Source organism: Coturnix japonica, chromosome Z, assembly GCF_054131305.1.
Source record: "Coturnix japonica strain WE chromosome Z, WE-NBRP24, whole genome shotgun sequence".
NCBI classification, from domain to species: Eukaryota; Metazoa; Chordata; class Aves; order Galliformes; family Phasianidae; genus Coturnix; species Coturnix japonica.
This window is the reverse complement of record NC_140702.1, coordinates 29954475-29979193: the sequence shown is the minus strand read 5'-3', so window position 1 is coordinate 29979193 and position 24719 is coordinate 29954475. Positions and strand designations below refer to the sequence as shown.

At 44.1% G+C, this 24719-nt stretch overlaps 1 protein-coding gene and 1 pseudogene across 5 annotated transcripts in view; both read left to right on the top strand.

The window, feature by feature from the left end:
* GAK (cyclin G associated kinase) overlaps window positions 1–12753 on the top strand; it is a 66908-nt gene extending 54155 nt beyond the window's left edge. For all 4 annotated transcript variants that reach the window (XM_015849558.3, XM_085530281.1, XM_085530282.1 and 1 more), the window contains 4 exons: window positions 2805–3017; window positions 4686–4834; window positions 5872–6048; window positions 7496–12753. In XM_015849558.3, coding sequence (XP_015705044.2) covers window positions 2805–3017; window positions 4686–4834; window positions 5872–6048; window positions 7496–7597 — 641 coding nt within the window. In that variant the 3' untranslated portion in view covers window positions 7598–12753. The remainder of the gene's footprint in view (window positions 1–2804; window positions 3018–4685; window positions 4835–5871; window positions 6049–7495) is intronic.
* Window positions 12754–13685: 932 nt separating this feature from the next.
* On the top strand, window positions 13686–22508 carry LOC146753872 (uncharacterized; annotated as a pseudogene). Its single transcript, XR_014939792.1, has 2 exons — window positions 13686–21842; window positions 22389–22508. The product of XR_014939792.1 is annotated as an uncharacterized LOC146753872 (transcript).
* Window positions 22509–24719: the final 2211 nt, after the last annotated feature.

The window sequence follows — 24719 nt, the reverse complement described above, 5'->3', positions numbered from 1 at the left end:
TGACTTGTGCTTATCATAAGCACTTCTACACAATTCCATCAGCATTATAAACACTTGGCAATTTGCAGCTGTGTACAAGGTGAAGCATATCACACAGTACTACCTGTCCTAGGATGTTGTATTCACAAACTCATGAATTAGCCCAGGGATATGCATGAGCAGCAGAAAAAGTAAAGGCAATAAAAAGAGCTGAAGTCCTCGGTTTTCGTTATCATGCTGCCACTGCTAATGGGCAATTGAGAATCCAAGAAATGGTTTGGTACAGGCTGTAGTAGTTGCTGAGTTGCATAAATACGCTTTTTGTTAATTTGAAGGTGACAGACTTCTGTTGCTGTGGCTGGTAGTATTGCATATTAAGTCAGCTCTTGGTGAAATCACCTTATTTAAGTACAAGGTAATGTACAGTATTTGGCTTTTCTGCTGCCTTGCAAAACTCTAAACTTGAAGCATTATCCTTAAGGCTGCTCTACGTTAAACAGTTTGCAAGAGTATTCTGGTTCAGCAATTTCAGATAAATATGAACTTGCTATCAGGCTAGATGTGAATGACTGCGTACAAAGATGACCAGATGTAACAGGGCTAGTTGATCTTAAGCTTGAAATGAGTTTTTTAGGAGGCATAGGCCTGCAGTTTGGACTCATTGTCTTTTTATAGGAGTTTTTGGACTTGCAAGTAATTATTCTGTAAGAGTTGTTATGCAAGTGAACACTCAGTAGTTGGTAGTGCTGTGTGTAGCTAAGGGTGATTATAGTGTTCTCTTAGTAGTAAGTCATGAGTAGTGATCTGTGATAACTGGTCTTAACGCACTCTATTTCTTGTAATGATGTTCCATCAGAGAGTTGGAATGTGCTGTTAAAAAGTTTTGCTGAGAGTCAGATGTTGGCCTTTGGCTTGCAGTATAGGAAGAATTGGTTGGCCTTGAAGACTGAAGTAACATGGAATGCTTTGAAAGAGCAGTAGAATGAGATTACTTTTTAGTGTGCGAGGTCATGAGCTTTGATAGTTGCAGGGCTTGTTTTCTGTAAATTTCACAAGGTAAAGCGATTGAAGATTGGAGTGACTGGAAGCAGTTCTGCTTCTTCTGGAGGGAATTTTGTCAGGTGATGTGTTACTGTAATAGGTTTTACCAGTTGAACTATTCAGAGCTATAGGATGGTATTTCTTATTTGGCTCTGGGGAGACATTATTTCTATGAGCTGTTCCTTGTAGCTGTTAGTCGCTGTAGTGTGTTATCAGAGAGGGGAGGTGTGGGGAATCATTGGGAAGATAAGTTTACATTGCTGTGCTCAAACAGAGAACCTGAGGTGTTTTTTCTGAATTTTTAGGGTGAATAAAGGGGGAAAAGGATAGAAACAAGAACAAGTCAATTTAAACTGGCCTGGGATTAGTTTGTACTGAAAGTTCAGTTCTAGTCAGCAGCAGCCAGATAAGAAGACAAGTAGAGATGGAAATAAACATTTACCTTCTTCCAGCAAATGAGACTGGATTGTAAGTTTGCCATTGAGTACTGAGTGATCAAAGAAGGCTTTCCATCTTTCAAGCATTAGTATTTATTTTGTATTGAACTTCATCGCTGGCTTTCTATTGTATGAATATTGTATTTGACCACTGATCTGGAATTTGTCTTGTAATTTTTAGGAAACTGTTCAGATAGAAGTTGCTTTCTGCTTTGGAGTACCATAAGTGTGAATGTGGAATGTTCCCCTTGCAGGAAAATCCAGATGTGTCTAAATTCTGCAGTCATACTATTTTTTCTCCCTCTTGTGGGTGTATGCCAGGAAGTTTCATGCTGCACCTTATCAAAGGAACTGAATTTCCTGAAATCTTTCAGTGAAGAGCAATCTAATGGCAGCATGGCTGAGAATGTACCTAGAATTCATTCTCATCAGTTAGGCAAAAAGCTAAATAATTAATTTAAAAGGTTGGAGCTTTTTATTTAGCTTAGTTTGTTTATAATGAGTATTGTGGACAGGAAAAGAGGTCTTGGATGTTCTTCCCAAAGTGTGTAGCTGATGAAGCTGCTAAGCAGCTGTCTCTGTACCACCCTAAAAGAAGGGAAATGAAGTCCTAAAAAATCAGGTCAGTATTAAGTTGATAAGACATGGGCTTATAGTTTACAGATGGTTCATTACATTGTCTTGTACAGGATTCAGGGTTTTTTTATGTTCTGTGTAGCATTTGTTGGTAATGCTACTGTAATATAAACATATCTTTCTCAAGCAGATGTGTGAGAGACCACTAAGGAGGCTTTGAAAGCATTCATGTGAAAATATCCTCAATATATTGCATCTTCTTGATAGATGTAAAAACAATTAGTTTTCAATGTCTTTTATAATAGGATCATAGAATGGCCTGGGCTGTAAAGGACTTCAAAGATCATCTTGTTTCAACCTGCTATGTGCAGGGCCATCAACCACCAGACCAGGCTGCCCAGAGCCACATCCAGCCTGGCCTTGAATGCCTCCAGGGATGGGGCATCCACTATTAACAGACATTGAAGTATAGTAAATTTGAAGGCGGAACTGCTGTCACTACTGAGCTATTTTCTGGCAAGTACACATTCAGACGGAGTGAATGCTTCTGGAATAAACTAACACTTGGGAACTTAGTGTAAGACTGGAAGACTTTTAATAATGGCTCTAGCTCCCGGTACCCAGGTTGTTAATGAGAATCTTTTAATGCTTTCTGTTGTGCAGTGCATTCACTCTAAACTGTATGGTTCGATGTTAAGGCCATAGTGTCTTATTTGCGTTAAACAAGTGACAGATATCAAGCTAAGCAACTAATTTAGTTCTTATCTTTAGGTTCCTCTGCAGGTGGATTCTCCACTAGTGGGTTTGCTCAGAAAACTGCTCCATCGCAGAAGTCAGGAGGTCAATGGCAGAAACCCACAAAACCACAAACTACTTCATGGCAGTCCCAGACTAAACCTAGTACGCAAGCTAAACCTAACTACACAGTCAACTTTAGTGTTATTGGAGGACGAGAAGAAAGAGGAGTCAGAACCCCAGGCTTTGGTAAGTTTTCTTAGAGCATTACTTACAATGGCTTGTGCAAAGTCAGATTCACTGTTAGCCTCAAACTTTTGTACCTTGGTCTTTTTCTTTGTTTACTTTTAGATCATATCTAGTGTAAGTCAGGAGGATGTTTGACAAATCTGGTGCAAAGCTATGCTAGAATATCATAGACAAGCTGACCATGGACCAAATATTAGCAAGTTTGGGCGTAAGCCAGAAAAATCTCTTATCCAATCGGGTAGTAGTTTTTGTAGATTGAGAATGTAAATTTGCATGAGTGTAGTGAGGAGAAATGATTGATAGCGTTGCTTATAGACAAAAGGATGCACCTCTTTTTCTTACCTGAAGAATAATAGGTCATAAATAAGCTTAAACTTACTAGGATTCCCTTTGTTTCAAACATATGGGAAGGGGAGCAAATAAATTTGTTTTTGGAATAAATTTCTTAGAATGGGTGTTTTCTCTTTCTGTATTAGCCTTTGTCAGGGGTGGGAATAAATCCCAGATATACTGATGCTGGGATTGTTCTGTCCTTTCATTGGCACATAGGTGAGCAAGTACTTCCATAAGTTGAAACTATACTGATCTAGGTCTGGGAGGAGGTGACAGAGTGAGACTGGTGGGCACAGTTTGCAGCACAGGAAAATGCAATTAGAGAATGGGGAAGGAAGTGCAATTAGCAAGGTCGAAAGCTGAAACTGTCCTGGGAATGTGGCAATTACTTGCAGAATCAGAATATCCCAAGTTAGAAGGTACTCTTAGGGATCATGTGTCCAACTCCTGGCAGTTGGGCTGTGAGTTCTCAGAATGGGGCCATGAGCCCTCAGAATGCTCCATTGTACCACATCATGCCCTGATATATCCTACCATGCCCCCAGAATACCATGGCATGCCCTCCAACCTCATTGGTGCTCTGCAGGTTGCCCCACACACCTGTTCCAGGGAGCATTGCACCAGGGCCTGACCAAATGCCCTTAGAGCACTTGGTGCTTGCCCCATCGTGACACCAGGCCTCTGCAGGAGACACTTATTTGCCCCAGTCACATTAAATGATTTAGCAGGTGATTAATACCTCAAAAACAGGTGAACATAAGCATGATACAATTCTGAGCAATTCATTGAGTTGTCCCTGTTCTGAATCAGGATTGTGCGAGGTAACATGCAGAGATCTCACCCAACTTCAGTCCTGCAGTTCTCTAAAATGTGTGTTCTATAGCAGTGCCATAACTGTCCTTGTTGGTTGTTTGTTATTCTGCATAAATTTCAACGTACTTAAATTCACTGACATTTCTGACTAAACCATTAAGTATTCAGTCATCTGAAAAACTGCAGCACAACATTTAAAGTTACTGCATAGTAGAATAACAAAACTGTTTCCAAACTCACTAATAGACAAATGTGTATTCCCTCAGATCTACTCAGTTTTTGAGAGAACAGAACATGCGAGCATTTAGTCACAAATATGCATTGGAGATTACCTGTTTTACTGGACTGAAAACTTCTCAATGACTTTTTATTTCTGTCCTTCTGTTACCTTATGGAGTTTGTTAAGCTGAGGAATATTTCTGGTAGTAATAAATGTCATGCAGGCATATCTGAGTGCAGTGTGTTTCCACAGCTAATGTGTTCTCCCACCTAATTTTATTTACCATTTTTCTCCTCTCACAGGTCAAAAGCCAAAAGTTTCAGCCAATGACTTTGAGGATCTCTTATCTAATCAAGGCTTTTCAGCAAAATCTGATAAAAAGGGGCCAAAAACTATTGCTGAGATGAGGAAACAAGAAATGTCTAAAGATATGGACCCCTTAAAACTGAAGGTTTGTTAAAACAGACTTAAGACATACTTAAGTGTATGTCTAAGATACTTTGTTCAAAGTAGAAGGATACATTGAAAGACAAAATATAGTAAAGCAGAGGGGGGAAAGTTTTGTTTATATTTAAATAACTGTATCTTACACAGTAGTAAGTTAATTAGCATGAACAAGCGTCAGCTTGTAATAAAGCAGTAGGAACAAGAGCAACAAGTGTGTGAAAGGAATGCAAGTTCCTCTTTCAACTGAGCCTGGCAAACATAAGAATGTACCTTGTACACTTTCTGATGTCCGAACTGTTCTTTGTCTTCAGTGTTCCCAAGCATCCCCTTAGCAAACAAAGATGGACTTAACAAGTAACACAAAACTTTTAAAGGACAAATGAGAATAGCTTTCTTGAGGGTGACCACCTGCACTGGACAGTTAGCCAGTGCTGCTTCTGTTGGTAGAAATAGGTGCCAGAATGAGGGGTGATCGCCTGTTTGGATTTTTTGTTGATAATATTACGTATAATATGTTTTTAGTGTTGTTGTGAAGTCACTGGAGTGAATAGTTATTCTGAGTTTTGTGGGGATGTCTGAAAGAAGTAATCTGCAGGGGTGCAAAGGGTTAAGTAAGTATTAACTATTGGCAAACATGAACTGAAAGTTCTGTACAAATCAGGAGAGAATCTTAGGAAACAAATATTTTGCCCTGGCAGGGAGGTAGTGTAATCAACAGATGTTTTTAATTACTCCTTTCAGTTATCTTGTCATTAATTGTACAGGGTTTTATAATGTGCAACTGTTTCAGTTTCTTTTCTAATGATAATTTCTATACTAAGCTGATAAGCACAAGTTAACGTAATAGCGAATGTATCACTTCTGGTTGCTAATATCTGGATTCAAGAATGAATGTAGTGAGACAACTGAACTGGGGTGTTGAATACAACAACACTACTGTACTTGGGTCTTAATCTTGTGCAGCATGAGAGCTGCATCTCTAAACAGGCAGATAATGCTTGCACTGCTGCATTCAGTTCTTTTGCATTCTGTTTTTCCCAGATCCTGGAATGGATTGAAGGAAAGGAGAGGAATATCAGAGCATTAATATCTACTCTTCATACAGTCCTTTGGGAAGGGGAAAATAAATGGAAACCAGTTAGCATGGCAGATCTAGTAACTCCCGAACAAGTGAAGAAGTACTACAGGAAAGCAGTGCTTGTAGTTCATCCAGATAAGGTAAGTGTTTTCCTCTGGTGTTTGTAGACAGAAGGAACAGAAACTCTTTTTACTGTGCTGTACAAGTCCTTGATGGATGCTGCAGTGTCCATCTTGTCAGGGATCCTAGGTGCTCTTGGCTTCAATCCCATTGTCTTCTCAAGTGCTGTATCCATGTTGTGCATGATTTTTATGTCACCCTGACACAGCACAAAATTCACCGGATAAAATTTTATCAAGTAAAATATCTCTGGAAGGTAATTAGCCACTGAAATCAGGTGATCTTGTCTGGCTTCTGGCAGATCTAGTGGTAACAAATAGATCCTGCTTTATTTCTGCCATCTGTGCATTTAGGTTTTCTAGGGCTTTTGCCAGTGCATGAAGACCAAGGGACTGCCACAGCAAAACTGGTAGGGAAACCCATGAAACATCCTTCTTGGAAATTACTCGCCAACTGAAAAAAAAAGTGCACTAAACATAATATTTTACTTGTTTTTTTGTTTTTTTTTTTAAGTATTTAGTACACTTTCCTGCTGTATTTCAGCACAAGAAGATAGTTTCTTGCTTTGAGTTATTCCTCTAGGCTGTGTTTTATGTATTAAGGGTAAGTGTTGAATAATACCTAGTTTGAATTTTCAAGGTTACCTCTGATGGTTTAGTGAGTAGCTGTCAAAGTCCTGTGTCTGTTGCATCCATAATAAAGAAACAGGACGTTTCTTTCCTTCCCTCTTTCCTGTTCCTGGCTGTGTGGTTCCATCCAACTTAGTGCCATTCTTGGTGCTTTCTGCAAGGCCTTTCTGAAGCATTCTTGTTTTTGGCCTTATTTTTCTTTCAGACATCCAGAGTTACAGCAGCACACAAAAGCATCAGTGTGTTGTGTGTAGCAAGAGCCAAGCAGCAGAAGGGCAGAGGCATGGAGAGGTGCCTTTGAGGCTGTTCTTCAGTGTTGTAAAGAGCCTTGTTGCTCTTTGTGTCATGTGGAAATACATCTTTAATTACCACGGGGTTGGGCTGGCCCAGAAGCAGGGAATCAGGAATGTGCTGTCTCTCTTCTGTCAAGCACTGGGACAAACAAACAGGCAGTTATGTGTAGTTAATGCTGACTGCATTACTGTATGATACTACAAGGACTGTCAGGAAGCTATTTCTAAAATGACTGGATTTTGGGTTTTGAGCTGTTAGCTGAAACATTTTCTAAGCTCTTCTTCTTGTAAATAATCTTTAAGTCTGAATTACTTCGGGGGAGCACTGAAGTTTGAAGTAATGTTAGGAAAACAAGGCTTTGAAGCACTCATAGCAATGTTGGGTAAAAGGAGGCAGTGCTGTGTGCCTGAAAATGCTACTCACGCTGCAGTCTGGTGTTGTTTACTATGATAGCAAGTGAGGGGGAAAAAAAAAAAGGTTGAGATGCTTCACAAGGCACAGATCCCTGGTATATTTATGGTTTTAATGTTCTCTTTGTTTTCAGGCAACAGGACAACCTTATGAGCAGTATGCCAAAATGATCTTCATGGAACTGAGTGATGCGTGGTCGGAATTTGAAAACCAGGGGTCTAAGTCCCTCTTCTAAAGTTCATCGCTTTTTGAACTACTTCCAAAAACTGGAGCTGAGCATTGCTGCGATCTGTTCGCCTATGATTTATGAAGTGCTTTTCCATGATTTCAGCACGGTTTGCAGTACGCACTTAAATGTGGTGACTTATTTTGTAAGGCGTAAAGTACAAAGCATTACGTAGATGCATTAAGAAAACAGCTGCTCAGTACTTGAAGAAATCATGGTCTGGGGATAAACGTTTTCTTTCAGATTTTATATATAGCAAAACAGAATTTTTTCCGTGGTCTCTGGCACACTTGGATCAATTCTAAATCATTCCAATTCTATTGATCTTTGCTTTACCTTTCCCTTTACACTTCCTTTTATTTTTTTTTTTCAGTAGTTTTTGAGATTCAGTTTTGTTTTGTGCCTGTCGCCTTATTTGAAGTGCTTTAGTTATCAACAGTGAATTTCTTTGGCTTGTTTCAAACCTGAAGATGTATATTTTCATCTGTGTTTTATGTAATCAATCTGATAATCATTCTGTAAATATTTTCTGACAATACCTGTGTTCTTTACAATAAATTAATAGGTTAGCCAAAAAGAACTCAATTGTGGGGAAAGTCAACCAGGGTTGTTCTTGTTGGTTTTTTTTTGTTTGTTTGTTTTTTTAGTTTTTTTAATTATTCTTTACATTATGAAGCTAGAAACAAATCTTGGCTTTAACGTCTGCATGCTCTTGCTGTTTTGTTATTTATTGTGAACCTTTGGGAGGCATTACTCTTACCAGTGCTTTTGTTACTAGTTCTTTAAGTATCATTTTCTTCTGATTTCAGTGGCACGTGGCTTCCATTGGGCTTAAGATACTCTGATAGAAATGTTTTTTTGAGACTTGATGTGGAAGCACAGAACATTTTGCTCTGCTTTGATTTCTTACGAGAAAGCTACATTACTTGTTGTCATGTAGAAAGTATTTTGTATTTTGCTGCATGTCTGGATTTCTGTGTTTGGAGATATGCATGACATCAGTGTATGTGCAAACAGGGATGTATTGGTAGTGTTGTATTTCTGCTCATCCCCTTCCATGCACCAGCTAATACAAGATGATCTAGTTCAGCTTGACAACAGAACTTGCCATGGTTTTCTTCATCTGCATTTGGATAGCAGCTGCTCACTTGGTTTGGGGTAGGTGAATACAGTTGACCAGTGACTGTTATGCTCTGTACCATAACAGAATGCAATCCTCAAATCAACTTTGAAAATGTCAGTACTGAAAAGATCAGTACTGTTGTATTAAGGCTTGGTAGCAGTCTCTCAAAACAGTGAAGCTTGGCATTCAGATGGTAAAAGTCATTTAATCTTGACATTTTAGCTGTTGTTCATGCTTAACTGAGAGGGAAGCTGTAACAACCTATGGTAAAATCAGCTGAGCAGCATCTGAACAGGAGAAAAGAATATTCTAATGCCACCTGGATAGTGTGTTGGATGCAGTTTTCTACTGCCAAGCCAGTGACTTAGACTGTGAATGCAGGGTACAATTCAGTCTCTAAGCTCTGACACATTTAACTACTTGCACAGTCTTTTGTCAACAGAGTTATGTATATTTGCATATATATGTTCCGCTACTGTAATTTTTTTGGAGTTGGAAACCTGGAACCACAATGGATCAGGAAGGTTGTATGTTATTCACAGTATCAGCTGTAGTTCAGTTGTGGCTTTGACACAGCCAAAAAGCAAGAAATCTGATGAGATTTAGGATTTTTTTTTTTCTCCCTGGTTGTCTGCATCATTAGAAATCAAAGGCTTGTGGCAAGATGAATGTCAGAGACCTGCGTGGGTTTTTTTTTTTTTACAGTTCTAAGGTAAACCATATATAGTAATAAGTTACAAAACAGGCATGTAATGTCTGCACTGCTGTGCTCATCTGAGAGAAAATCTTTCTAAAGAGCTGCTTCATTGTAAAGGAAAAGATGTGAAGTGTACTTTAAAAGTCCAGATCACTTTCAACACATACGAGAATCTAAACTGAGGCATTTTTGTGCTCTTCTTGAACTGTGCACAATTAAAAACAACTAAAGTTTTGGAGGAAAGTATCTTCCTCTGCTTTGTTTGCTTGGCAGTGGTTTTTTTTTGTATGGTGACTACATTTCTCTGGTTTTTTTTTTGTCAACTCCTGTTTGCAAAAGCTTTCTTGAACATCAAGGAAGAACTTTAGGCTTTCAATTGAGCAGGGAAAAAAGAGTGTGAGTGTTTTTATATGGAACTGAGGGTTTCTGCAAATTGGTTTCCCCCTTTTAAATATTATGGAAACTCATGAGATTTGGCTCTTGGAATGATCCACAGCCATTTGTACAGAAACCCTTAAATTACCACTTACTCAGCTCCCATCTTCAGTGAAGGAGCTGTCTGGTTCTTCTGCCCTGTTCCTTTCTGCTGAAGTTCTGGTGTGAGGGATCTGGGAGAGGCTCAGAGTTCAGTAAACTTTTGAAGTTTGGGTTTTACTGAAATATGGTTCTTTTGCGTCCTTGTATTCAATTCAGTTAAATGGCACAGTTAAAAAGTAAATAAAAATGTTTAAATTGCCAAGATTTAAGTGATGAATGCAGTAAAGTGAAATTGTGTTTTCAGTGTAAGATAAAGGAGAAGGAAGACCAGAAAAGGAGCCTCATAGTTAGAGCCTAAACTAAGTGTTCTGAGTTAAGTGAATGTGGGAAGAAGGAACTTCAAAATTGTATGTAGGCTTACACTGGCTTCTGATACTAGTTTTAAATGAGAAGGTAATTTGGAAGAAGGATGTCTAAGAATTCTTTTTTAAATTTATCTTGAAACAGTAATTAAAAATGGTTAAAGACAAAACAAAATAAAAAAAGCCAAAAAAAAACCAACAAAACCCACAACTCAGACAGGCAGTGAGGGCTTTTCCCTTCCTCAAGCTCGTTATTAGTTGAGAGCTGCGTGGTGTGAGTCTCAAAAGCGAGGCCTTTTGCCTGCTGCTGCTGATTGCAAGGTTTGAGGTAAATCCTGGTATTGTGGGAATGCTGAATGGTATTGTGAAGCATCTCCTGAATTCTTCCAGCAGGTCCTGATGCCTCTGGCCCACGTTTGTTGTTACTTCGTAATGACAGACTGTTGCTACAGTTCATTCTTTGCAGTCTTCCCAGATCCAGTTCCTAAAATTGAGTAGCTTCACGTGGTAGTATTGAGAGCAAAGGAAAAGCGTGCCACAGAAATTAAGGGAGGAGTAGAGAAAGACACCTGGACTATAACTGTACTGTGTCACAAATGTGTTCTAGTTCTCCCTTTACTGACCTGTCCCTGTGTTTTTAGGGTAGTAGGTCTGTTGCCTGCAATTCCAGCTCTTTCAGAAGTGTTCCTGACTGGTTATGGATAGGTGGCATTAACCAGGTGCTTGGGGTTTTTGCAGAAGGTTCTATGAAGTAGGGCCTATGAAATGGCAGGGTAGTTTTCCACTAGTTATTTCTGAATTAGGGTAGTTTTCCACTAGTTATTTCTGAATTAAGTTGCTTGTGTTATATTGTTGTTAGGTCTGGAGAATCTGGCAACTTCTCTTTTAGAATAGAAATCTGCAAAGAAGGGAGTTGGAGTGGAGAGTGCATGTGGCAGGGACCTGCCAAATGGGGAAGGGTAATGTTTTGTGCGTGTTGGGGAAATCACTTGGTGTCTTTAACATTGTGCATGCCTGTCTTGTGCTTCCTAGTGCTGTCAGATTTCTCTGAACTTAACAGCAGGGAAGGGAAAAGAAAGCAAGAGGTTAAGCATTAACATTGCTATTAAAATCACAGAGTTGAGCTCAGTGTTGAGTGCGGATATGGATTTCCAGGCATCAAGGTTGGGAGGAGAAGTTCCTCTTCATTGTTATCACTTAAAGCCCAGTTTGCTCATTAGTCATAGCACTGTTGTAGCCTCTCCATTCCGTATGTGTTAACATTTCCTTGGAGCAGTGGCAAGGTCTTTGGCGCTACACCTGTGAAGGTAATTAAGTGTGCATGGAAAAATGCCTTGTTTTACCTCCATTTTCATGCTGATTGTAGAAAGTCCTTCTAAAGTTGTTTGCCAAGCACAAAGTAGCAGCTCCTTCCTGAATGCACACCATCTCTAAGCTGTATGCAAGGGGTTAATGTTTTGCATGAACCAAAGCAGAGGTTGAGCGTAACTGCAATCTCAGCTGCCCTTTGGGATCACTGGGCTGCTCAGAGCACGCAGCTCCCACAGCCAGGCTGCAGTTTCTCAGCAGTGTCAATACACCTTGGTGGTTATTGGCCATCATTTTCTTTGCTGCTCACAAGAAAATTTCAGGGGATACATAACTGTGGAACTTTGTTGCTCCTTAGCTCTTTGTCTTAACAGTTGCGATGAATGCTTTGTAAATAGATTCAGAATAGTTCTGTACAGTTGCCTGTTCTCTGAATCTGACACTTTCTGTCAAGAACTTGCGGGTGGTTGACCTGCAGAAGCTGTTGAAGGAATGTATGAATTCCCATCACCTGAGTCTGTCCCTGGTGCAGAGCAGCTCCAGCTACCAGTGTGTGGTGACTGGGAGCAGGGGAGGACTCAGCTGAGCTGTGGTTCCCACCTTGGTGAATCTCAGTGTTTGCTTGCTCTGTTGGGGTGAGCTCATTATTGTTAGCTGCAGTTTAGACTGCATCAGACTTCAGACGTACACTCCAGAGATTTTCATCCAGTCGTTTTTATGAAGGATACATTGTGACATAGAAGCTTTTATTACCAAAAGAGGATTAAGAGGCATTGTGAGAGACTCCTGAAACTCTTTAGTGGAATGTACTGTATTTTTGCAATGTAGACTTCTAGAAGCATTTCTCTCTGTGAGGACTTAGCTTGCTCCGAGGTCCTTGCTGTAGTTACATGTACTTGTGATTGTACTTTCTATACCTGTGATTTTTCCGGTTTGGTTTGTGTGGAAGGACAGAACAGATACCGAAGTCCTATTTTTTGCCATCTTTCAGGAAACGCAATGTACTGAGTAATTTTGCTACTAGTAAAAACAAAAATCTATATACCTGTATGTATATAAAGGCAATATAATCAAACATTGTTGAAAAATAGATTTCATGTTTGGCACAATGTTCCTGAACAGAATATTTTGCTTTGAAATGTATTATGACTTAATCAGTGATCAATTAAAAAAAAACATCAAACAAAAATTTAAAAAAGACTTGTTTCATTCTTTAGCAAAGGAGAAATGTCGTCTTCAGAAGGTTTTATCTCTCTTGATAGAGGAGTCCCTGCAGCATCTCCTGCAGTTTGACTACATCTGTGCTGGGCTGTGACAAGGAGCCCGTGCAGTGCATAGGCAGGGCAGTAATTGGGATGGGACCAGGAACAAAGGGACAGGAATGGAGCAGCATGTGGGGAGGGAGTTGGGTGGGTGGGTTGTGGTGAAGCACTGTGGGTGGCTGGAATACCGGAGAAGGGAGAACTGGGCTAGCATGGTACTAGCAGGGTTCCCAGAAGCCTGCCATAGTAGTAAGGTGGTATGCAGTATATACTGCAAGAGGTTCTTCCTTTGTCAGCCTCACCTCAAGCTCTGGTGAGGTGTTGGAACAGCTAATCCTGAGAGTATGTTTCCAGGCACACAAAGGACAAGAAAATCACCAGGAGTAGTCACCATGGATTCACAAAGGGAAAGTCATGCCTGACTATATGGACAGACTTCTGTAAAGTGCCCAGCTGACAGCTGAGGGGAGAGCAGTGACTGTTGTGAAGGCCTTACTGGAGTCCAGGTGGACACTGCTCCTCATAAGATCCTCACAGAGAAGCTGCTGAAGTATGGGCTGAATGAGCAGACAGCAAGGAGTGTCAAAATCTAGCAGGACTGTGAGGTGCAGAGCATAGTAGTAAGTGGTGCAAAGTTCAGTAGGACGCCAATAAACAGATGCAACAGAACAGGCCCAACTGTATAGGCATGAAAACGACAAAGGGGTTGGAGCAGCTTTCCAGCCAGGAAAGGCTAAAAGAGGAGCAGCTTTCCAGTGAGAAAATGCTGTTCAGCCTGCAGAAGCAGGGGGAGGTTTAACAGGTGTCCTTGAAAGGTCCCTCCCAAGCTCAACTTGTCTGACATCTCTTGTCATCTCTAGGACAGGGCTGACTGCCTTCTAGGAGTGGCCTATGCTCCTAAATGAAGTTTTGGATGTAAACAAAATAATGGCTGGGATGTTCTCTGGTCTGTAACGCTTATAGCAGTCCAGAAAATTAGCGATTTTGGGGCTCATGTGAATAAGGTTACCATCAGTGAACTTCTGATTGTGTTTGGTGAGTCTGGCTTGAAAAGGATCTCAAAGATCATCTGGTTTCAACCTTCCTGCTGTAGGCAGGTTCACCAGCCACTAGAACAGGCTGCCCAGAGTTAGTGAAAGCGTGTTGTGGACAGTGAATTGCTCGGTGTTCTCTAGCTTAACATTTGAGCTCAATGCTTCCACAGGGCTCCTAACAGCTTCCCTTTCTCCGCTCCTCCCTGCTAGCGAGCTCCTGTCAAAAAACACCCAAAAATCTTGTGTGATGTTGCAGTCTTCCCTAGTATGTTTAATGAGGTGTTTGACCCTGAGCCTTTTTTGTCATATTTGGTTCCAAGATATCAGCTTCCCCTGGGCTTCTGGAATTTCTAAAGCAAAGGATTGACCAGGCCTCACAGGAAAACTGTTCTTCAGCAAAGCAGAACCCAAACAGATGACAGGAGGAAAATCTTTACTCAGAAGGCAGTGAGGCCCTGGCACAGCTGCGTAGGGAAGCTGTGGTTCCCCATCCCTGGAGGTGCTCAAGGCCAGGCTGGATGAGGCCCTGGGCAGCTGAGCTGGTGGGGGCAGCCCTGCACGCAGCAGAAGTGTGGAACTGGATGATTATTAAGGTTCTCTCCAACATAAGCCATTCTATGTTTCTACATCAGCATTAGAACAGGTGTGCAAGGCTGAGGGGCTGCCTTCAGATTGCTGCTTCTTTTCCCTATGTGCAAGGCTTGCATCCTCAGCTCCTTATAGTCATACCTCTGAGCTGGAGATGAATCTTCAGCTATAAAGGGCTGGGGTGGTGAGACACTGGAACCAATAGCCCAGAGAGGTTGTGGTTACCAATCTCCTGTGGGGCACTGAAGGCCAGGCTGGATTGGCTTCAAGTAACCTGGTGTAGTGGAAGGTGCTCGTACCTATAGCAGGGCGGTTGTAGGGACCTCACTCTGCTTTCCTGGTGCAGGCCTCCTGTCTGTACTTGCCACTTCAGGCCCCATAGTGGTCAGAAGGGGGGTGGCAGGGCAGGAGCTGCCCGGGGCAGGCTTTACTGAGGGCTGGAGTTGATTCTCAGAAGGAACTGTGCTTTTTGATTGCCACCTGCTGGTAGAATCATAGAATCACCAAGGTTGGAAAAGACCTAAAAGATCATCCAGTCCAACTGTTCACCTCTTACTAATAGCTCCTACTAAACCATGTCCCCTCAACACAACATCCAGTCTTTCCTTGAACACCCCCAGGGTCGGTGACTCCACCACCTCCCTGGGCAGTGCATTCCAGTGAAGGACTTGCATGGCCATTTCGAGCTGTGCCGTGTGGTGCTTTGCAGACTAAGCAGTGTCACACTAAAACAAGAGCCAGCAGTGTGCCCAGGTGGCCAAGAAGGCCAATGGCATCCTGGCTTATATTAGACATAGAGCAAGCCAGCAGGAACAGGGAGGTGACTCTTCCTCTGTACTCAGCACTGGTGAGGCCGCAACTTGAGTACTGCATTCAGTTCTGGGCCCCTCACTGCAAGAAAGACACTGAAGCCCTGGAGTGTGTTCAGACAAGGGCAAAAGACCTGTGAGGGGTCTGGAGCACAGGCCTTATGAGGAGCGGCTGAGGGAGCTGGGATTGTTCAGCCTGGAGAAGAGGAGGCTCAGGGGAGGCCTTGTTGCTCTCTGTGACTCCTCAAAGGAGTTTGTGGTGAGGTGGGGTTTGGCCTCTCATCCAGCATAACTGCAATAGAATGAGAGGAAATAGCCTTAAGTTGCACCAGAGGTTGTTTGGGGTCAGGCTGGATATTGGGAAAAACAACTGAGTGGTGGGGCAGCAACACAGGCTGCACAGAGAGGTAGTGGAGTCACTGCCCCTGGAGGTGCTCATGGACCACATGGATGTGGCACTGAGCGATGTTGTTGGTGGACGTGGTGGGGGTGGCCTGGTGAGGCTTCTTAGCGTGACCTTTTCCCAGGTAGTTGCAAGCACTGTGCACGTCCATAGTAAAGACCAATATCCTCCCATTGTTCCTATGCCCCATCATGAATGCCATGAAATTCATCCTCTCAGAACTTGAAGTACTTAACTGCTGAATTTAGTTCTGTCTGAAGAAGGACCTGTTAGAAAGGATTTGTTTGCCTCTATGCAAGAAGGTGTAAAAGTGACAGCAGTTCATGGGAAGTTGATACCAGCTAAATTTGAGATTTACTTGCAGAAATGTCTAGAAAATGAATCATTAATGTGATAAAAAATCTTGTGTATGGTGAATAAAATTAGAGGAGCTTCAACCTCTAATTCTGTTGCCGTCAAGTATAAAGTAGCGGCTTTTACTGAGAAATGATAAATGCTCTTCTTTAATTTCAGTGCTGTGCAAATACTATTAGAAGATTGCCCCCGATGCTGGAAGATCAGTGATGTGCTGGAAGATGAGCATCGGCTGGAAAAAATCTGCTACCATGATCCATAATGATATTTAATACTTACTCTTCACTACAGAGACACTGACATGCAAATTTTTATCCTAAAGGCTTTTTTTTTTTTTTTTTCTTCTTAGCACAAGTGTTTGCTATTTGTTCAGAAGCATACAAGGAAGGATTTGGTAAAAGACTGTGTCTCATCTGAGGAGCTTGGGGGTTAGAACAAATGTTTAGGTTTGCTGTTTCTTTGCATATGGCATGATTTCTTAGGAAGGGAGAACCACAAGTGCAAGAGATAAACAACACTTAAGCTAAAGAAGGTGGGCAATAAGGCAATCAAAAGAAGCTCAGGACCACAGGACAAAGAGCAGTGTTACTGTCAGAGGTAGGAAAAATGGGACATGATTCCCTCATCCTAAGGTGAAAGAGATGTGGGTGACATATCAGAACTCATGTTGTAGGTATGGCTGAAATCAAGCCAAGCTATGTTCAAGGCCTGACAAACACTCAGGACTGGTGCAGTTAGTGTAGTAAATCACTGTTTTAAAGCTCAGGGCCTGTTAGAAGTGTGGCCGAGCCCTGGTGGCGATGTGAGGCAGAGGAAGGAGTGAGGGTCTCCTCACAGTAGGAGGAACAAGTCGGAAACGTGTGCTTTGCACTTCTCCTTTCCACTGAAGAGAAGAATAAATATTGTAGAGCTAAAAAGATACAGCTGAGCTGCCTGAATAATCTTCTAATATTATGTAACAAGTAAATGATTTCAGTAGATCAGCTGTTTACACAGCATCATAACTGATCCCTGGCAAATAACATTCATTTAAGCATCTTTCCTGTTCTCACATTTGTTGAAATGGACCTTTCAGCTCTAGGGGCTCTGTGGATGAGGTGGCACGAGCTCTTCCCTCTCCTTGGAGCATCTGCAGAGTCATCAGGACTAGGTACATATTGATGGCTGGTTAAACCATGGGGCTTTGCACAAGCCTGAGGGGCTGCAGCTGTGCAGAGTGGTGCTGGAAGTGCAGAAATTCTTTTGTGCAGGACTGGCACCTCTACTGCTGCTGTGGGCTCAGCACTCGCATCTGGCACAGAGCTAGCTCAGCAACTTGCAGGGGGTACTTCTTGCTGCAGTGTGCTTCAGGACTTGCTGGTACTGCAGCAGGAGTGTCTTCCCACATTCTGTGACTGCACCTGGAAGCACACAGAGACTGAATTTGCTAACAGGATGGTTGGAATATGTGGGGTGTGTTGCCTGCTGCATCGTCTGCTACACTGCAAGGAGAGTTTTGACAGCTGCAAAGTAAGATAAGCCAAGCAGCTCTATATTGTTATAGGTGGACAAATAAAGGGGGAGTAAGGGTTCTGCATAACAAAAACAAGATATATTAAGTATGATGTTAGATGGCTCATGAAATAATTAGCATCTCCAAGTGTGCTCTTATTTCAGATGAAAGTGAGAAATACAACAAGATGAACAGAAAATGATACGTTCTTCATCTGCAACAAAGCACTTTAACTGAACCAGATAAATCCAGATGTTTACTCCCACTCCATGTTCACAAATCCAGAGAGAAATATTGTGTGAGAAACCACAACAGAGAGGCAAGAGAAAATTCCCACAAGCAGTGATTAAATGAAGGGGACTTCAGGCAGCACTTGCTGCTCTAGTGGGGCTAACTGTATGAAAATAGGAATGTTTGAAGGCAACTTAAAGAGGCACTCATGGCTGCTAACAGTTCAGTTTTCATTTTGATCCACTTCAGTCTCACCTCTCAGAAAATGCCTTTGACTTCAGGTTTCTTTCTGGTTACCTGCACCTTCTGCTTAGTGCAAAGAAAACTCTTCTATCTGTCTTTGTGTTTAAACTTTCCTGCTGAGTTTGACAAAGATGAATGTTTTTCTTCTTATCCCTTTTTAGAGCTTCAGTTTGAAGTTTCACATGAGAGGAATGGTTTTCTATCATGGAAATGTTCAACATATTCAACCTAACCAGAGCTCTTTGAGAAGCATCTCACACAGTGAAGGTCTCCCTGCTTCCCTGCGCATGCATTTGAAGCTGACATGGGACTACATATTAATGCGGAGGTTCAAAGCATGCTTGCCCTCATATGTGGATGTGCCTTCAGTAAAAAAGTGGAGACCAAAGGCTATAACATTAGGAATCCAGCAGACGCTGAGGCTGTTGGGTCTCTGCTGCCTGCTCTGCTCCTTGTCTTCCTGGCTGCAGTCAGTTACATGTGATATGAACAAGATCTGGTTTATTTCTCTGCACCAGACTGCAGTGGTCAGGTGCAGAGCTGCATGGTGGTTGTCTCTGTATGTATGATCACATACAATAGTACTCCTGTTTCAGGATCTTTTTGCTGCCTCATCCTCCCCTTTCCTAGCTTGATACCCTCCCACATAAAACAACTCACTCCTAACTTCTTCTCCACTGGTTGCAGTTTTGCTAACTCTATATGCACATTTGGTCTTTCTGATACTCTTAAACCCATGCAGTCACTGTCCTCTCTGCTATTACTGTTTCTCTAAGTTCCACATCTCAGTGTAGCTCAGCTGAGGAGGAAGGCAGGTAATCAGTGATGAACCTTATGCTACTGAGTGCTGCACAGCAGTATTTCTCAGAGATGTGCCGCCCCTCTCCTCCACTGCTGGGAACTGGTTCCTCTAGAAGGCTTTTTCTTCAGGCTGGTGGAGCAAATAGAACAGGGAAAATACACTGCTTCCTCATCCTCCCTGCTTGATGAGGAGTGTTTGACAAAGGGATTTGGATTTCTTTATAACAACCAAGCAACAGCAGGTTTTCTTTTGGCCAACACAAGGCAGCATGTTTCTCACCACATGCCTAAAACGCTGTTTGAATTGCAGAACCATAGAATATCCTGAGTCCCATGATGATAGCTGATTCCAACTCCTAGATCCACACAGGATCACACAAAATTCAAATCCTATGCCTGAGAGCATTGTCCAAATGCTGCTTGAACTGCAGTGGGCTAAGGGCCACAGTCACTGCATTAATCAGACACAGACAGGTTCTTCTCAGGAAGAGATTCTCTCTGCACCAGAGAGGAGGAGAGCTGAATGACACAGACCCATCAGCCCTCCTACAGAGACTCCCTTGTTCACTTGGGCAGCTTTTCCCTTGAGTGTTGCAGCCTGTTTATAACCAGAAGATTTCTTTGAGGGCCTGTGCACAGCTCAGTAGTCTTGCACTATGCTGATAGCACGATAGCCCATAAGATGAAATTCCTTTTAGTTCCTACTCATTGTATAGGAAAAGCCTAAAGCTCTTTGACAAGTCTTTAGCTTTTCTCTCAGTCCTGGTGTGTGGATTGATCATGGGAAGCCCCAAGGAGCAGAGATGACACTTATGTTCAGTTGTTGCTAGCAGACACTACAAGCCAAGCAGCTCTTAAAAACAATCCTATGAACTCACTAACTCCTCACCACCCCCTCACACCTGTTACCTAGTAGCTCACAAAATTTCCTTTCTGCTGGTAGGAATAAATGTGCTTTTTTCCCTCTCCTTTAAGTAGGTTTCTAGGTAGGAGTAAGTTGCACGGAAACCAAAATCCCAGTGGTTCCTTGACTGATTTTGATGTAAGAAGACAGCAGCTTACATGACACACTGCCATCCTGGGTACACCTGCATGGCATGTTGATCAGTAAGATGCTGGTAGGTGGGAGAGAGATGCACAGGCTTTTGGTGCTGAATAGAAACACAGATGTGCCTTGAGATATGCTGTTTGCTGGCTACCTGTAGCTAACATTACCATAGGAGTACTTGAAATTTATTCAGGAAACTGACCTCAAGGGTAACCAAGACCTTTCATACAAGCGTCTGTTATGATGAACAGAAAGGAGGTAAACAACAGTTACAGAGGAGGGAATATTCTCTAAATGCAACCTGGGATATGGAACTCAGCCCCCACAGTTTTGTCAGCCTGAGTGCAACATTTCTGATGAACTGGGCAATTTGCAAAGTTGTTTAGAATCACAGAATATCCTGAGTTGGAGGGAACCCACAAGGATCACTGAGTCCAACCCCCAGCTCCACACAGCACCTCTCAAAACTCAAACCCTATGTCTGACAGTGGTGTCCAAACATTCCCTCAGCTCTGGCAGCTCAGGGCCGTGCCCACAGCCCTGTGCAGCCCGTTCCATGCCCACCTCCCTCTGGTGCAGCCCCTTTCCCTCACCCCCATCCACCCCCCCACACCCCCCCGGCACAGCTCCATGCTGTTCCCTCGGGCCCTGTCGCTGTCATACAGAGCAGAGCTCAGCGCTGCCCTCCGCTCCCTGTGAGGAGCTGCAGCCGCCATGAGGGCTCCCCTCAGCTCCTCTGCTCTGCTCTGAGCACACCCGGCGACCTCACCCACTTCCCACAGACCATTCCCTCAAACCTTCCCCATCTTTGTAGCCTTCCTTTGGACTCTCCAATAGCTTTATGTCCTCCTCAGGTTCAATTTGCCACCGACCAGAACGCCCTGATCCCTTTCTCTGGGGCTGCTCTCCAACCCATTGCTCCCCCAGACTGTACACAGAGCCAGGGCTGCCCATCCCAGCTGCAGAACCCAGCGGCTGCTCTTCTTCGCGTAGATGGTGACCATGCTCAAATTTGGCCAGATCTTGCTGCAAGGCAATTCTACCCTCGAGGGAGTCAGGGCCCCTCCCAGTTTAGCATCATCCACAAATTTACTTCACATAACTTCCAGCTCTTTATTGGAATCAACAGTGAAAACACAAAAGGGAACGGGCCCTAAAATGGAGCCCTGCAGAATCTCACTGGAGGCAAGTAGGCAACACAGCCTGCCTTCACCCAACAACACCATGGTTTGCTTGTCACAGGACACTCAGGGTCACAGCACCGTGGCCATGTGGTGTCACAAGCCACCTTCCTGCTGACCACTATAGATACGGGGACCCTGACAACAGAATGCCAATCGCTGACCGACTTGTGTTGAGGAAGCACCCATCTGTGAGCAGGAGCTGCAGAGAGAGCCTTCTCTCCCATTGTGGAGCATTTGTGGAGCAGGATGGATCCTCCTCCACCAAAGAAGCCTTGGCTTCTCAAGAGCAGCAGTGAGCCGGAGCCAATGGATGTAGATCCTCCAAAGAGTGATGTGGAGCCCATGGAGGTGGACCCACCTCCAGAGGACAAAGCAATGGAAATGGATCCACCTCCCTTGGGCCCGGGCAAGCAATATAACATCATGCTTGCCTGGAGACGTCACTCCATCCATTGGCAGCGCAGCAGGGGCTCTCGGTTTCCATCCTGGCGTTGAAGAGTCATCGTCTGCCAGAGAGCCCCTGGGCCAGCTGCTGCTCTCTGTAACCCCTTCTTCCCTGTCCCCATCCTCATCCTTATCCAAGGCCTCCCACCTCTTCTTTCCCAAACTCTGAGGCAAATGGAAGGACTGTGGATTGCTGTCCTCTATGCTTCTGCACCGGGACAACAGGAGGAGTCCAGCAGATGGCCCCAAGCTCCTGAGGCCTCCAGGCAAGTCCTGAGGAAGAGGGCAGGACTGGGACTGGTTTCCTCTCAGCGGCTGCGTCGGGATCAGGAGGAATGCAGCAGACAGCCTCAAGCTCCTGCAGCTCCCAGGCAGTGCCAGAGAAGGTTGAGAGGCAGCTTTCCACTGGAGAAGCAAAAGGCTGTTTTGGATGGGAAGGAGTACTAATGCAGCTCCTTCCAGGTGCTGCTGAGGACTTTGGTATCGGAACTGGACAACAAACTATTGAAAGGAACAACGCAGAATATTGATAGTAAAAACCTAAAGTTCTTTTCTAAAGCGAAACCAGTAAGTGCTTCTCTGTTTTTGGTACTTTAGAGTCTGTCTCTGGCCTCCTGGGTCCCCTCCACTCTCCCCAGAGCGAACAACGTGGTTAAAAGTACACTGAGGCTCATGACAGCACTGCAACAGCCACTGGGGTGGGAGTTGACGGAGTCACAGATAGCAGGACCCCAGAATTGCTGATGCTGAAGTGCAGAGGTGCACCCCCATTAGCAGTACTTCTCCCAGGCTTGAAACAGCTTGAAAAGGCTGTTTTGGATGGGAAGGAGTGATGGCATTCAGTGTGCAGCTCCTTCCAGGTGCTGCTGATGGTCTTTGGTATCAGAACTGGACAATAAACTATTGAAAGGAACAACACTTTGCCTTTTGATCGCTGAAGTCGCCTGACTCGGAGCCGTCCCGGACCGATCAGCAGCGACTGACGGCGTGGTTCGAGGGGGATCTCGGGCGGTTCCTTCGAGCAGGGAACCCCCAGCCTGAGGAGAAGGCCGGCAGCTGAGCGGGAGCGGCTACGTGACGTGACTGACGGGACTGACGGGAGAGACGTGACGTGGGCGGTGCCTGGCAAGGGCGGGAGATTTAAACGGGCACAGGGAGGGCAGCGACTCCACCAGGGACGGACACGAGGGGTCCGGGTCCGGGTCCGTGCACGTGCACCTCGTGTCTTCCTGTTTCAGTGCTGATAAGTCTTCTGCTTCGACATGGGTGCTCCCCGGCGGAAGGCTGCTGCCAGAAATACTGAGGAGGCCCCGACAAGGGTCCCATGCTCTCAGAAACGGGAGGCAGCAACCAAGAGTACTGCAGAGACCCAGACTGAGGTCCTGCACATGCCTGATAGGAATTCTGCTGCCAGAAAGTCTGAGAAGACTCAGACTGAGCCCCCAACCCGAGATGCTGGTGTGCAGGTCTCTGGCTGTACTGAGTGCCAGAGCCTGGCCCTTGCAGTGCTGGGTGAGGGAGGCAGTGATTGTGTTCGCTGCGACCAGGTGAACTACTTGCTCAGCCTCGTAGTTGACCTGAAGGAGGAAGTGGAGAGGCTGAGGACTATAGAAGAGTGTGAGAGGGAGACTGACTGGTGGTGTCAGTCCCTCTCAGCCTCAGGTTCTCAGCACACAGCCGAGGCTCCTAATGGAGCATGTCAGCCCCTGCCACCTCACAAACAGGTGGTAAAGGGGAACTAGCCAGCTGGCAGCGCTGCAACGAGCCCCCTGTCCTCTCTTCCCCCCAGCAGCAACTTGAGAAGGGAGGAGGAGTGGAAACTTGTACCTGCTCAGCAGAGGGGGCATCCCCCATCCCAACCATCCTCGGCTCCCCAGGTGCCTCTGCGAAACAGGTTTGAGGCCCTGGAATTTGAGGGGGGAACGAGTGAGAGTGTGGAGACAGGTTCACCCATGAGGTTGCCTCAGGCGAAGCGGTCGACCCCAAGCCTCAAGACTGCTTCTACCCGTAAGGACAGAAGGGTGATTGTCATAGGTGACTCCTTTCTGCAAGGAACAGAAGGCCCTATATGCCGGCCCGACCCTACCCGCAGAGAGGTGTGCTGCCTTCCTGGGGCACAGGCCAGGGACATTTCAAAGATAATTCTTGGGTTGATTCAGCTTTTGGATTATTACCCACTTTTAATAATTCAGGCTGGCGGCGAGGAAGTTGATAAGGAAAGCCTGAGGTCTATCAAGAAAGATTTCAGGGGAATGGGGCAAATACTTGAAGGAGCTGGGGTGCAGGTGGTCTTTTCTTCTATGCCCGTGATGTCAGGGAAAGGTACAGGGAGGATCCAAAAAACCCTACTCTTAAATAGATGGCTTAAGAGCCGGTGCAGACACAAGAATTTTGGCTTTTTTGACCATGGGGCAATTTACACAGCACCTGGCATGTTGGCTGCTGATGCAAGCAGCCTGTCCCTGAGGGGTAAGAGGATATTAGCTGAAGAATTATTGGGACTCATTGACAGGTCTTGAAAAGGCTCTGGCCTTTTCAAGGATCTGCTTATTAGAGTGTGATGGGATAAGACCCCTAGAACAAAGAAGGGCCAAAGAAGCTGCACAGGTGGGCTCAGGTATGGGCTGTGGAAAGGCCCATAGCTCAGCCTCAGCAAGGATGCAGTGTGAAAAACTCTCCCCATAGACTGAGGGGGCTCTGGCTGCAGCGGTTTTGTTGTACTGCATACTGGAGGAGCCCAGAGAAGCAGAGCTTGCAGAGGTATGTGCAGGAAAACACAAATCAGAGATAAGGATACAGCAAAGCAGACTTAAAGGCAGGGCTCACTCCAGCAGCAAAGTTAGGATGTTGTATTCTGCTCCTTTTCGACAGGTAAGAGGGAAAGAATTTGGTGCTTTTTGTTTCCCTCCAGACCCAGCAATGTAATACCAGCTCTGCAGTGATCCTAAATGTCAGGTAGATTGAGAAAGCGACAGACAAGGCACTATTGTTCAAGCTAATTTCTCAGTTCCTGGTTTTAAGATTACTTCCAGGTTTTAGCTTGCTAGATGGCAGGTATTTGAAAGGAATGGAAATTAGAAGCTACATATACAATACAAACTGTAGTGTAGCACATTAATTTAAATGAATGCTATATAGATATTAAACAGAAATAATATCACATGTTTTAAATTATATAAACATTATAGAAGGGAATAGTTGTATTGAACATTTTGAAAACTAGAAGATGTTACAATACCACAGATGTGTAGCCAGGCATAGCACAAACTTC